This window comes from Echiichthys vipera (genome assembly GCF_963691815.1).
Source record: "Echiichthys vipera genome assembly, chromosome: 18".
NCBI classification, from domain to species: domain Eukaryota; kingdom Metazoa; phylum Chordata; class Actinopteri; order Perciformes; family Trachinidae; genus Echiichthys; species Echiichthys vipera.
In genome coordinates, this window is record NC_139843.1 from 12,699,664 (window position 1) to 12,714,348 (window position 14,685).

At 40.9% G+C, this 14,685-nt stretch overlaps 1 protein-coding gene across 3 annotated transcripts in view; it reads left to right on the forward strand.

Annotated features, from left to right (window-relative positions):
* The window catches only part of LOC310960758 (supervillin-like), a 46,755-nt gene that overhangs the window by 26,001 nt on the left and 6,069 nt on the right, over positions 1-14,685 (forward strand). For all 3 annotated transcript variants that reach the window (XM_083932549.1, XM_083932550.1, XM_083932551.1), the window contains exons 5-18: positions 181-278; positions 1,980-2,082; positions 3,893-4,467; positions 4,703-4,832; positions 9,451-9,598; positions 10,249-10,332; positions 10,883-10,969; positions 11,136-11,319; positions 11,455-11,627; positions 12,133-12,294; positions 13,204-13,340; positions 13,468-13,615; positions 13,933-14,078; positions 14,331-14,506. In XM_083932549.1, the coding sequence (XP_083788675.1) occupies positions 181-278; positions 1,980-2,082; positions 3,893-4,467; positions 4,703-4,832; positions 9,451-9,598; positions 10,249-10,332; positions 10,883-10,969; positions 11,136-11,319; positions 11,455-11,627; positions 12,133-12,294; positions 13,204-13,340; positions 13,468-13,615; positions 13,933-14,078; positions 14,331-14,506 (2,351 nt within the window). The remainder of the gene's footprint in view (positions 1-180; positions 279-1,979; positions 2,083-3,892; positions 4,468-4,702; positions 4,833-9,450; positions 9,599-10,248; positions 10,333-10,882; positions 10,970-11,135; positions 11,320-11,454; positions 11,628-12,132; positions 12,295-13,203; positions 13,341-13,467; positions 13,616-13,932; positions 14,079-14,330; positions 14,507-14,685) is intronic.

Genomic DNA, 14,685 nt, shown 5'->3' on the forward strand with positions numbered 1-14,685 from the left:
AACTTAATTGGTGCATTTGAGGGGTTAACTGCTTTGCTCAAGTGTGTGGGTGGAGCCTCATTCATTCATTTATTCACTCCCTCTATCACAATTTGTTTTTTAGAGCTAGTGTAGGAAGTAAGCACAGCACAATCTCTTGCAAACAAAATCTAAACTCTCCACCTTTCTGCCTGGCTGTAGGACTTGGAGGGGACAGAGGAGGGAAGCAGCGGCCGACATGCCACTGACAGGATAAAGTGCCGGCTGATGAGCAGTGACGAAGAGGAATCTTCTACCAGGTAGGCACGTTCCAACTGATTTTTTAAATCGCAGCCGAGTTCACTCTCAAATTGATCTCTAACTGAAACAGAAATCTGTTTGGTAGGTTCTTTTCTGATATGTTGTTATTAAGTTATGAATGGCGGAGCACAGATGTTGTGGTCTGCGGTACATTACGTATGGCCCAACATGAGCGGATAGGACAAACTGATTCTCCAACTGACACACTCACACACTGACGGAGGAGACAGAGCGGAGCACAGAGCTAATTACAGACCGATTGAAAGGCTGTCTAATGATGTGAACAGCTGCAGCGATAAACCAGATAAACCTGCAGAGCTTGCCTTTAATACCCCACACACACACACACACACACACACGTAAACACACATAAACACACATAAACACGCGTAAACACACAACATTCAGGGCTTTGTGTGGTAACCATGGTGATGCAAACAAGACTGAAGTCAGTAGCTGCAGCACTGAGAGCCAAACTGTACTAAGCACTGTAACCACCGAGGTTAAAAGTCTGGACTGAGCTGGAGAGTGTGTGTATCTGTATTATCAATCTATGTGAAAACCATGCTAACGTGAGTGTGTGCGTTTGTGTCTAGAGGTAGATTAAAGACACAAGTTAATTGCTGTCCTTTTTTGTCCACATGGAGTTTCAATTGATCCACAAACGGCTCTCAGTTTCCTCCAGTTTCTTCAGTTCCACTGAATGCAACAGCCAAAACACTTTCATAGAGATGAATTCAGCTTACGAAAAAAAACTAAATACAGTTGCATAAAAAAGACATTGCATTGAAGCTCAAAGCAAAAGTGAATGCGTTCGAGCATCACTGCCATCCAAAGGTCAAAATCACTCACATCAGAAGAGATGAGATGATTACGAGCTGTCTTAGTGAATTCCAAGTTCAGCGTCTTTATCATTGTGTTGGCCCAGTGCCTACACTGATTACAAAGTGTCAAATCAGCAACTGCTTGTCGATTTTGGCAACGCCCTTTTTGTTTATAAAAATAAAGAAAAACAAGATCACCCTCGGTTGTGTAGAATACAACTCTGACACAAGCTTTACTTAGATATGCTGTATTTATTAACATTCAGCGAGACACTGAACCCCCAAATTGCTCCCTTGTGCATGGGTGTGAATGGAAGTCACTTTGGATAAAAGCATCAGCTAAATGAAATGTAATGTAATGTAATGTACTCTATGCTGATCGGTCAATTACATTATTTTGGAATAGCAGACCGTTGCTATTGGTGCAGTTCTGATCATAGACTCTGGAGGACCATTTTAACAATACACTTTAAATCTATATTTTGTGAGAAATTATTGTTTTTTTTAGTAAGTAACCTTGCACTTAGCTGGTTAATGTATGGCGAGATGTTCATTATTGTGAAATAAACCCCTTCAGTGATTCTGCATCATCTAGCCGTTTGCTCTACATCATCCCCTTACCTGTATTCTTAGTATGAACTGCTTATATCCCTAACCTTTAGTGTATATATATATATTTCTCCATAACAGAAGGAATATGTCGTTGTGGCACAGCAGACATTTCTTAGTTTGTGGTTTAAATTCACCTCGCAGCCAGCTCTTTCCTTCATTTCCATTACGTTATAGCTGAGTTGTTTTGTAAATTTATGAAAAGCATAACTTTTTTCCTCTTTCTGTTTCCACCATCTTAATCTTCTTTTTCCGCTCATATTTCAGCCTTCCCAAAAGGGATATAAGCAAGTTAATGGATGAGAAAGAGGCCACAGATGAACCTTTGTGGAAGGAGCAGCATGAATGTGCTTCCGCTGTCGAAGAAAAGGTCTGTTTTTTCCCCATTGTAATACATTACATTTGATATATTTTTAAAAGTGCCACATAGATTCCATAACTCAATTGGCTAAAATATAAAAGTCATCTCTCTGGATTGTGTTTTGGAAAGATCATATTCTCGGCCACTGCTGTTGCACCACATGCAAGCCAATTCCAAAACTCTTACTCACCTTAACTCTGGCTCTCTTTACCGCTGTGTCTGCTTTGGTTTAGTTTAGGTTGTTTTTTTGAAGTTGAGATGTAGATTGTAATTCATACCACTGTGTTCATCAGTGAGTGTGTGTGTGTGTGCCACACGCACACACACACACACACACACACACACACACACACACACACACACACACACACACACACACACACACACTCTTCTGGATAAAATGTGATTACGTCACCCAGATCTGAAACTGTTCCTCACAAGGTAATGCAAGTATGTTTATGCAATGTATACCACACTCCAGTGGCCCCACACTTTATACGGTCCGGTGTTTTTCATTTGAGTAGACCACCTAGTATGCATTGCACTTTCACACCCAGCTGGCCTCACAATCTGCTTCTTTCTTACTCTTCTTCTATAGCTTTCATACTTTGACCTGTCAGTACAATGTCTGTTGTTGCTCCAGCTGCTGCTATATCATGTAATTTTCTGTTAAGGGAAAATATAGGAGGAACTCAGGCACCAAATGTTCTTAACCACACAAATGTGCTCTTACCAAGGTTGGCTGAGTGATGAATCCACCTTTATCGTAATTTGTTTATTACAGACCAATTGAAAGGCTGTAATAAACACTAGGGGAGGTCTGGTCTGCTAAATAAAATTAGATGTTAGTACTGTCAGTACTGCTGTTACATTCTAAAACATATAATAATATAATCAATAAATATATATATACAGTATGTACATGCATAAGGATATATATGCTGAGGTGTTAACCATTTGTATTTGAAGTAGTGAAAGTGTAATGGTAAGAATGCTCTCTACCACTTGTAAAATGTTTGTTTTTTTACCTAAGAGAAGAACAAACACAAGATAACATTGGTGAATCCCAGAAACCAGTGGGTACTAAAAAAAGTTGAAGAAGAAACAATTGTGCATATGCACAAAAATGAGAGAAGATATGTTTGTATATTGCTTATTACACACACAAAAGCGTGCGTTTAGGTACCATTTCATGTTCATGTTTGTTAAATGTGTCTTTTTATTGCATTTTGAAGTGTAACTTTTTAAAATGCCTTTTAAACAAACAATCACATCCTTAAATTTTATGGCAGCTCAAATTACAAAAAGCCTTTGTGTCAAAACAACAACAACAACTTCACTTGACGCATGTTTTTTGTTAATCTCTTTTTTTTTTCTTAGATAAACAACAAACATGAGTCTTGCGGATGTATTGACAGGGGCAAAGCTTTCACAATTTTTCTTGACACACTGTTTGTTTCTCTTGGATTTCCCTTTTTCTAATCATCATTGTTTCAGTTTTCTCAAACTCAAAGTCTTCTTTTCTTCTTCTTGCTTACGTCCCTTTAACCCCTTCAACTTTCTCAAATAGTTGGAACAGGCGTGTTTGTATATGTGAAAAAAGAGAGAAAAAAGGGCTTTTTCTATTAATGTGGAAACTGCAAAGGAGCTTAAATTGGAAAATATTGGTCTGGTCAGAGAGATTTAGATGCCATAATCAAGGACCACGGAATTCACTTAAAGTACTCTTGAAACTTTAATCGTCTTTGCCAGATATTATAAATATTATGGATTGTAGTAAAAAAAAAGCTTTCCCTCTCTTTTTCCTTCTCTACATCAGCCTTCCAGTCTCCTCTCCGACAGAACTCTCCCTCTTAGCAAGAACAGAGACGCCTCTCCCCCTCCCTCTCCTCCCTGCCAACTTGCCTCGCTGCAGCGCCAAGACTCCGGGCCTCGGGGCATCAAGGGAATCCTAAAGAAAAGCCGCTCCACCAGCGTGGAATCGGACCACAGCGAGGGCTCAGCGCCCGATTGTGCGCCGGCCCGGCAAAGCAGCGTCACCCTGAGCCACACAGAGAGCGAGGAGGAGATGGAGGAGATGGATGAGATGGATGAGATGGAGGAGATGGAGGAGGAGGAGGAAGAGAAGGAGGAGGAGGAGGAGGAGATAGAGGAAGAGGAAGAGGAAGAGGTCAATGGGGAAGAGGAGTCATTAAGTGACGATATCGCAGACGGAGGGAGCTTTAGTATGGACAGACAACAGAGGGATGGAAGCAGCAGCAGCAGAGGGAGCTTTGAGGAGATGCCGAGTACCTCTCCTGACGAGAGCCTTGAGAAGACGTCCACAGTGTCGGAGGATGTTGAGGAGCTGGAGAGCAGTTTGGAAGGAAGCCAGGGCTCCTCACTCAAACAGAGGTCATTGGATATATATATACACCCATAGCATGATGAAGTGTAAGGCCTATGTAAAGACAATTAATTAAAACAACATCATTATGATAAAACTGTGACTGGAGTAAAAAGACAAGCCAGGGAGTACAACTTTAAAAATATCTTTAAAACCCAAGCTTTCCAAAATGCATAGCTAACGTACGTAGATTAGAGAGTGTATTTTAATGGGAAAATAATGTGTTTTTTATGCCTTTTTCAGGCTGGCTGAATTCACTGGGGAAAGTGAGAAGGACAGACTGAAGAAGGCCAGACCATCCATGATGATCCAGACACCACTGGCTGATCGCTTCGGTCAGCTCCAAGGTGCTGAAAACGCATGGATGAAAAAGGTAGTTTGTTTTACTTATTACTCATTGAGCAGATTTAGTTGTCGGTTAGCGAGTTGGTTGCTTAGTACGAATAATGGGTTTAAAACTGGAGTTGGAGTGCATTACTTTTTGGGATGGGTGAACGGGCAGTAAAGAGCAAACACCGCCACATGTTGAGGCTTCCTCTTCCGCTTTTTGCGCAGGGAAAGAAAGATTAGACTGCAGCCACATTTCTTTCTCTGCTAAGTCAGCTTATTTCCCTGAGTCGCTGCCAAAAGGTTGTGAGGTTAGGAGGGCTGGGGGGGTGCAGCAGATTTGGGAGTGGTGACGCCAAAGCCCAGAGATCCAGGGCTTAGCTGGCCTCCCAAAGACAACGAGAGACACGCCCCTTCCCCTTGTGAAAATAAAAATCCTACACCATGACCAAACACCTGCAAACCTTCCGAGCTAACACCCGCTTCCTTTTGTTGGTTTTTGTACTCCCCTCTCTGCTCCTGTCCTCCATGAGCATGCTTTTGTGTTTTTTATAGACTTCCAGCTCTCACAAATGGATATAAACATCCAGGTCATACTGGTTTTACACAGGTCAGAATAGAGGGTTTAATGTTTAACACATGCTTAGATAACAGACATATTTTGAAGTGGTGACAGAAGTGTATGCAGGTTTCTACATGCTCTACAAACAAGACCACCCTTGTCGAGTATCTGAAGTGAAAAACAACACCACAGTCTATGGTAACCATCCCACGGACACTGCAAGTAAATAGTTGAACTTCAGCATTGTAAAAAACATGGATATCCCCAAAACAGTCTATGTACACTAAGGGTTGAAGTGATGTCATGTTTATTTATATGGCGCATCTTTTGGCTTGATGTCTGTCCAGGTCAATGATCCTCTTGAGGGATTTCTTGTTTAGGCTCATCCTTCATCCAAGGATGAGCTACCCGTAGAATTAATCCACTCTTAGTCTGGAAAAAGCCACTTAATAAGTATGTGCAGACAGCCAACAATTTGAACAAATCCCCACTCAATTAATGATGTCATTTTATGTTTGTGCGGGCTGTCTTCATTAGTCAACACAAGAGTCCATAAAAATGAATGGCACAAAAAACAGCATCCTCACACGCATGAATGAGGGGCAGACTTATTTTAATTCTATCTGAGGTTATTGAATTGGTGGGAACCCCGCTGTGCACCTTGGCAGAGATGTAAATAATACATGGTCTGGCTAAATTATTAGCAGTGATGCCATGTTGGCATTAGCTATGGGCAATTTCCTTGCATGTGACTATTCATGTTACATTTCCGTTTCTCTCTTGAGGAAAGGCCATTGGTTTTCATGTTTAAGCATGTCATTTTATCCCATGTGCTGCCAATCCGTAGCAGATGTTATTGCTCTTCGGTTGATATGTGGGAGACAGGGAAATGTAACATGCATGGTGCACACTATGGTCATCTTCAATCAGCTCCAGATGTTTCCTGTTAAGCCCGCTAAGCTGTTCCCTACAACACTGCTGTCTTGTAAAGTAAGGTCTTGTTGTAAATTACATTTATAGAGGGTCTGCCTTGTCTTGAATAATGATTGTTCATCGTTAATGACGTTGACTGTTTGCAGGGTGTCATTAGTTGATAATGAATTGTATCCTGACAACAAAAAACAACAACAGAAAACTGCTGCTTTGTTCATCTAAACTCAGTTTTTAAAATGTAAAGTCCGCACAAACATTACACGCTTATTCTGAAATTGAGGTTTGCTTTGAGATCCCCTGGGATTTTGTAAATATCAGGTTTTGTATTTCACTGATGACTCATTGGAGAATTCTGATTCAGTCCATTAGAAATGATTATGTAGAAATGTCGTCCCTGGTGTCTTGATTCCCAGAAAATGTATTAGAGATAATTCACTAAAGATGAGTGGATTATCTTGTTGTGTGTCGGAAAAGTTTTTTAAAATAGTCCATTTAAAAACAGCTTAATACCATGAAAGGGAAAATAAAGATACGTGTACTTTGAACTTTGAAGGAATCCAACTTCTTGTGTGACATTTTCATTTGATTACAACTATACCGTGGCTAGTTTAATACCCATGCATTGCTTTCAGTTTATAGTGTTTGCCCTCTCTGCACACGCTGTGATAAACAGGCTCTTTATCTTTCTCTTCCATCCTCCCGTTTCTTTTGTCTTCCATGCTAAAACATATGGCTAGAACCCACTCTCTCTAGCTATTGCGATCTAAGGTTTGCTGTTTCTCCTCTATGTTCCTCTGACAATTTCCCTTTCCTCTTCTCCTCTTCCTACTTTTCCTCATCCCTTAACCCTTCTTTCCAGTTTCCTCACCTGCAGACTCTACCCCTTTCTTTGACTTTGATACCTGCTTGTCAACCTTTTCCCAGCCCCTTCAGGTGAGTGTGCGCATGGACTTAATCCTTCTTCTCTACCTGGGCTCTGGATAACTTCTGACACACTCTGTGAGAATTATCACTGAGAAATCAGAGCTGTCAACACCCTTGCTGTTGGTACATGAATGTGGTCCGCTGGCCCTGCAGTTGGTCCATATCTGTGTTAGTGGTTTGGCTGAGGTGCGGCCTGCGCTGTACAGTGTGGCAGGGCTGAGAAAAATGGTTTCCTGTGGGGGATTGAGGCCCAGGCCCTTTTCCTCTCCTCCCCTTGTCTCTGGGGTCCTGTCAGGCCAAGGTATTTCCCCCCACTGATTGAGTCCAGAGATGGGCTGCTAGCTGAAAGGTTGAGAAGGCTTTAGGACTGTGAGATGACACAGATAGATAGATAGATATTGTAGTTTGCATGTGTGTGCAAGCAATGATCATTGGTGTTTTTGAGTATTAATAGTTTGAAGAACAAAGAAGCAGCCCCATAGTGCAAATGTTTGTTTTGTTGGTGTAAAGAATTTCTTTGAACTTTTGTCTCATGTCAGGCTAATATTTGACCACTCCATGCAACATGTTTGAAGTACAAACAGTGTGTGCAGTCACAGTGAGTGAGAGAGAGGCTGTTATGGTTTGAGGGGAAGATTGTTTGAAGGGAAACGGGTGTTTTTCCATTTCGTTGCCACACGGCTGTTCGGATAATGTAACATGTATCACATTTATTCAAGACAAACAGGATTCCTCAGGCTTGTTTACTGTAATGTACTCCTTTCCTGCCATGGTATCAAAATGACTGGTTTCCAGTGCTGGAGAGTGTTGCTCAGGGACATCTCAACAGTAAATACGTGTATTGTAAGACACAATAACTGAGGATTAAACTTTTGACCTTCCAGTCACAGAATCTCTTTTGTTTAACACAGATTTGCAAAATAGAGACACTGAAGAGCAGTTGTCTACATGCCAGTGTCTCTACTCTTTACAGTCAGTCAAAGATGTGTTCCTCTTTTTTTTCTTTTGGTTCAGAAAAACATTTGGTTGTGATTGGAACACACCTCAACACTATGTAACCCCGGAGGTAAAGTTTAAATGGCGATAAATCACAATATCTTTCTCAAATCTTTCAGCCTATGATGTTATATTGACATCAATTTAATGCCATAAAGTTGGTTTTAAGCTGCTCTCATATTCTTATACCGCATTGACATCAGTGTGGCTGCAGTTCATCACGTTAACCAAACATATTTTCGCTTTGAAGCCGCTGACATCTGTGAGTGTTTAAGTTTAGAGCTCACAAGTAAAGACGGTGCTGTGAATTTCAGTATGACGGGCAGATCATCGTTCATCCACAAAGAGAATTCCTCCATGACCGTAACGAGCTGTTCTGTTTCGCTGATCACGATCGTTGCTTTAGCATTTACTTCCAGTATCTGTAAACAATGCATGAGTTTATGATATAGTTTTTTTCTGTGTCTTCTTGTGGGCATTAATAACTTTTCTTCATACTGTTGGTCTACTGTGAATTTATTTTCTACGAGTGCTTCTCCCGTGCTGTCATAGTGTGGAGATAAGTCTGCCTTTTGAGACTACGCTGCGTGTAACCTACCGGAGAAGGGAAGTCAACTCACGGTACATTTCACTGAGTGAATTGCTCATTATTAGCGAAGGAATAATGGGTGGCAGCCAGTAAAAACCCAGGCAGGGTCATAAAACGCTTCGAATATTTAGGAGGGGAATATCATTAATTACTTTAAAACAGCTCTGGGGTCCAGTGGGACCAGGGGGGCCAGTAAACCTCTGCTAATTCATTTTTAATGGTGGAGTTCAGGTGCAAAAATGGCAGCAGGAGTAAATCACGTAAGGAAAGCTCTAATGAATAGTGGGTGATGGATAGCCTCAGTACAGTTTTGGTGTTTTATTGTCAGGACTCCACATTCTTCATGCTTTTTGTTGTAAAAAAAAATAAAGTTTGAAAAACGCAGTAAAAGCTTTTGGAGGTGGTTGTTTTTAGTAGAAGACAGAAATAATTAGAAAATAATGGGCTCTTTCATATTTCTGATTTCTGCCGTGAGGTTGCTTCACTATCTTCCACCATTAGTCTCTCCTACTCTCATAAAACATATCTTGCTCACTCATGATTTCTTCAATTTGTCCTCATAACTGTCTGTTCCTGTATGAAATAAATGGACAGTTATGACGCATGACCTACGTCCCTTAATGCAAATCTAAAGTTGCATTTGAATAAATGTTCCAACAGAAATCCACTGTAGATGTGACGCCCAAGATGTCGCTGGCGGACAGGATGAAGATCCTTAAAGACAAGGAGGAGAGTTGGAAGAGCAAAGGCAAAGGAGCAGCCAACGACTCCGTCCAGTTCACTGTGGCCGGACGTATGGCCAAGAGAGGTGAAGCCGTGGTTACCCACTGTAATTTGACGAGTTGAGCATGCTTATTGTTCCGCTGTGTGAGGCCAACTCTTACACTAGTATTTCTTTATTTTTAGAAAAATGATAATGAAAGGTTGAATGAAAATTAACAACTTACTAACTAACTTAGCAGTATGATTTTGTAAAAAAACAAAACAATCATTGCAGCCCTTATAACAGCGCATTTTGCTGTGTCACATTTGATCCTCCATACACAGGCAGTCAGCCTACAGTGGTTTACACAAAGCACATTAGATAGGATTAGATATCTTCAGGGTTGTTGGAGACCGTTTGTGGATGCCATGATGACGAGACCTAAAAATTCTCTTTAGAGCTGCAATGACCTGTCAATTCATTGACAACAAATTTGATGCTCTGACAGTTTCAGTCATTTTTCTGGCCAAATACCTCTAATGTGAGAATTTGATACTTGTTTTATACATTTGCTCTTTGGACTGTTGGTCTTAAAACAAGGCAACTGAATATCCTTTATTTTATTTTATTTTTACTATACGTATATTACTCACTATATACTAAAAAGCAATGAATTGAGAAGAAAATTGACATATGAAATAATAATGAAAATGATTGTCAGTTGCAGACCTAACTTTCCCGCGGTCTTCCTCCAGGTCTTGTGACAGATACCGGAAAGGAAGAGTCACCTCTCATCGCCCTCAAGAAGTCTAACGCCACGCCTGTGAAGCCGCACGAAGGTAGCAGACATTTCCCTTTCAACTTAAAGTCAGTGTGTGAATCATCCAGGAGATCAATAAAGTAATAAGCCCGAAACGTCAGGTTGATGAATGAATCTGTCTGATCATTCCTCTACTCAGGACTGCGTGGGTGTGTATAGACTATAATTGACCGGCATCTCCTCTTAGCTTTGTTGCTCCTTTAAGTGCCGGACAAATGACACCATCACATCATTATATTATTATTGGTAATTGGAAATTTGTGACCTCATACATTTCCATCAAAGCTCCACCCACCTTCAACCTGAGCAGAGGTCTAGTCAGCCAGAATAAGTGAAAACACCTGTGTGGGTGTATATTCATTCTTGAACTGGACTCTTGTGGTCAGATGACACATTTCTTTTAAATATTTGTAGTAATTTTAATAGCATTTTATACCTCTTTACAACAATATGACTTTTATTTTTTAAATGTACATGTATATTATTTTATATTAAAAATATTTTGTATTGTAACACCGGGTGGACTAAGCCACAATGAATCAGGCCTTTGTTTTCATTTTACCTGACAGAAATCTCCAGTAGAACTGATGTCAAGGTGGAAGGAGATAAAAGGCTCGACAAGCTTGAGTCTTTCCTCGATAAGCTCCACAATAAAGGTATTATATACTATATTATTATATAAAGGTAGTTTTATTGTATTCCACATAAGGTGATAGTCAATTACACATTGTGTTATTCTTTAAAAGCATCATATACAAAAGAAAAGTTCTGTAACACTTCCTGGGCCATCCTTCCTGTGTCCTGCCATTGCGGGTGTGTCAGGCGTGAGCAAAAGCAAGACATCAACCGTGGAGGTGACGGCAGAGATGGAGAAAGAAGTGATGACCCTGGATGACGACGAAACGTTCGGCAACTTCTACAAATCCGTCTCACCGTCGACACTCCATGACTCCAGCTTGGTTTTGACGGAGGAGGACCTCAGCCAGATCCAGGCTGATACGCCAAAGTTAGTTTATAATAATCACAACATTAATGAATGTTTACTTATTAACCATTTTAATCTTATAATTCCCCATTTCAAGTGTAATTGTCAGGTCCTTGAATTGAAAATCATCGCTGTTTTCTGTACGTATGTTTTCAGGCTCACCTCAGCCGTAACAGAACACAAGCGAGCAGTAAGACCAGCCAGAAGGAACCAGGGCTCCAGGAACCCTCTGCGGGCTCTGGCTGCCCGCAACGACATCCGTCAGGTCTACACCGAGCAGAGGCTCAACGTGGCCTCACTAGAGACCAAGAGGATCCAAGTGGAGAGGAGTAAGACTGCTCAAACTTACTGAATCAATTACACATTTTAAGGGGAAAGTTATCCTTTAAGACGGTGGTAAAACATTCGTGAGACATTGACATGATTCTTACATTTTCCAAGGACTTTATCTGCTGTCCCGCAGGTTTCCTTCCTGAAACGCAGCTTATAAGTTGTTTATCGTCAACAAATGCTTTGCATATAGGCAAAAGTTGAAGCTGGATGCAAATCAGCTGTACTCAAGGACTGAGGCTGTTCTGAAAGATACGAATAGCTGTACTCGTCAACTACCTGATATTCATATACTGTGTTTTCAGTTCTGATTGCTGCTTTTGTATTTCCTATATTTAGTTCCTCTCCATATAGTTTCTTCACAGACTATTCTGACCTCAGTGACGTTTAACAGGTTACATGAGAAAGACGAGGAAGCAAGCACTGCAGCTGTGTGATGGCTGTCTAATAGCTCACATGAAAGAAGAAATTCAAAAAGCATGTCTTCTTTTCTCTTCCTCAAAGTGGCCAAGCACTCCAAAACAAACCTGGCTGACGTGGCCCTGGCGGGCCTCGCCAGCAAGGAGAACTTCCGCAAGGTCAACCTGCGCAGTGTGAAATCCACCGATGTTGTGACGAACAACAGTACATTGCCTTTCAACAAGCTCATGCTCATTCGGATTAAAGGTCAGAAACGCCAGTGTGTGTGTTTGTTTTCTATAAATCTTGGCTGAATGGAGGTGTGATAAATGCTAGTTTGTCAGCACCTAAAAATGCTGTTAATGGGGAAGCTCAAGTGTGTTTCTTGTGTTATTTATTTAGAATGTTAAGTTAATAAACCACCCAAAAATATTTAATTGCAGATCTATGTATTTATTTTATTTTATAAAGTTTGAAATTACAGTGAAATAAATTTGTAAAAAATCCAAAACAAAATACAGCATAAAATATAAAATATTAGAAAAAAACGAAAAGAAAATAGTTTTTTGGCAACGCAAACGCTACAGACATCCACTTATTATGCTGTTTATCAGACGATCTTGACAAAACCCCAATTATACAGAGTACAAGTTTGGGCTGAATACAAACTTTTGTCACTTCACAAATTTTCCAGATAACTTCAGTCCAATCATATCTAATAATACCTAATAATAATAGTATTTTTTTGAGCTGAGTAGGTGTCAGTTTCATGTCATGTCAGATATTTTTGGAGCACCATTCCTCATTTGTTATATATCATCTCAAGACTTTTCAGAGTTGGAAAATCATAATAATAACTTCTTTATTAATATTGTTTGTATCTCCTTCTAGTAAATGTGTTTCCAAGTAGGAGGCTTTGTTTGGTTATTTTGCCTGATTCCTAAAAGCAGTAACTGTACTTCCAATTGGAGATAACTCCACCAAGGTTTTTATTTTGGGGAGATCAGCTACTTCATCATTCTTATCTCCATATAAACAGGGCCATTTAACGGCTTTTACCCCCTATCTTTATAGATTTAATAGAAATATCGTCATATAGTTCTATGTCAGTGATTTATGTTTCAGATTAAGGCTACTGAAGTGTGGAAATATAAGCTGCTTTGTCATTGTCTGTAGGTCGGAGGCACGTCCAGGTGCGCCTGGTGGAGCCCACAGCCAGCTCTCTTAACAGTGGCGACTGCTTCCTTCTCATAACGCCAAAGCAGTGCTATATGTGGAGTGGAGAGTTTGCCAACGTTATTGAGAAAGCTAAGGTAGAGAGCCTCCAGACACAAAATGAACAGCCGGTTTTGAATTTGGGCATTTTACATGGGGGCATTTGATAAAGCACGATAAACTCTCCACTCGAACGTGACATGTATAATATGCTTTGTGTGACAGGCGTCAGAAATGGCTGCGTTTGTTCAGGCCAAGAGGGACCTCGGGTGTAAGGCCTCCCAGGTGACAGTGCTGGAGGAGGGCATCAACACTGACAGCAGATGGGCCAAAGAGTTCTGGACCCTGCTCGGAGGACATACTCCATACAGAGGTTCTCTTTCTCTCTATCTGTCTCTTACATTATTATCAAGCACAAACAGAGGTTAATACAGTACATTCAAAATTAGTAATTAGGGTGAAAGTTAGTGAGAATTGCAGGTTGTTTCATAACACCTTTTTTTAGACATTGTTTTCCTTAGGATCACCTCAGCATTTGGAGGATTCTTCTACACACTCTGCCTCCCTGCACATGTGCTAACTCTGCTCTCTGTGTGTGTGTATGTGCGTGTGCATATGCATGTGTGTGTGTGTGTCTGTGTCTGTGTCTGTGTGTCTGTGTGTCTGTGTGTCTGTGTGTGTTTGTTATAGGGGCAGGGGAGCCAGAGGAGGACGAGCTGTATGAGAGTGGAGTGTTGGACTCTAATGGGGTGTACAGACTTCAGGGAGACAAGCTGGTGCCTCATGAAGATGCCTGGGCCTCCATCCCGAGCGTCTCCTTGCTCGACTCTAAAGAGGTAACGGTTAGAATAATGACCTCATATGTCTGGGAAGTCTTTGACAAGTGTGGAAAACTATTTTGATCTAATTTACATCTGGAAAAGTCCGGGGCTGCACAGAAAGTGTGAAAAGTTCAAGATGTTCATAAAGCACACATAAAAGCCCAGACAGACATTCAAATACACATTGTTTTTGTTGTTTCGCATGTTGTAATAACTGCTTACCATCTTCTCGCCCTCTTCCCGCCTGCTGCCAAAACTTCACACCAGGTCTTAGTGTTTGATTTCGGCGGCGAAGTGTACGTTTGGCATGGGAAAGATGTGCCCTTGGGTGACAGAAAAGTTGCTGTGAAACTGGGCAAACAGCTTTACAGCGGCAGCTACGACTACAGCAACTGCAGAGTCAATCCTTTAGATGCCTGCTGCATAAATACAGATGTTCCTCAGTGAGTATCACATCTTAGTCCTACCATCTTTTATGGCAGTTACCACAATTGTAAAAGTACATTGTGGTGCACATGTTGATACTTGATAAATGCAGTTTTATGCGGCGATATAAAGTGGGCATGAATGGAGAGCAGAAGTTTGTCAGGTTATTAGTTGTGTTATTGTAGCCCCTAGTGGT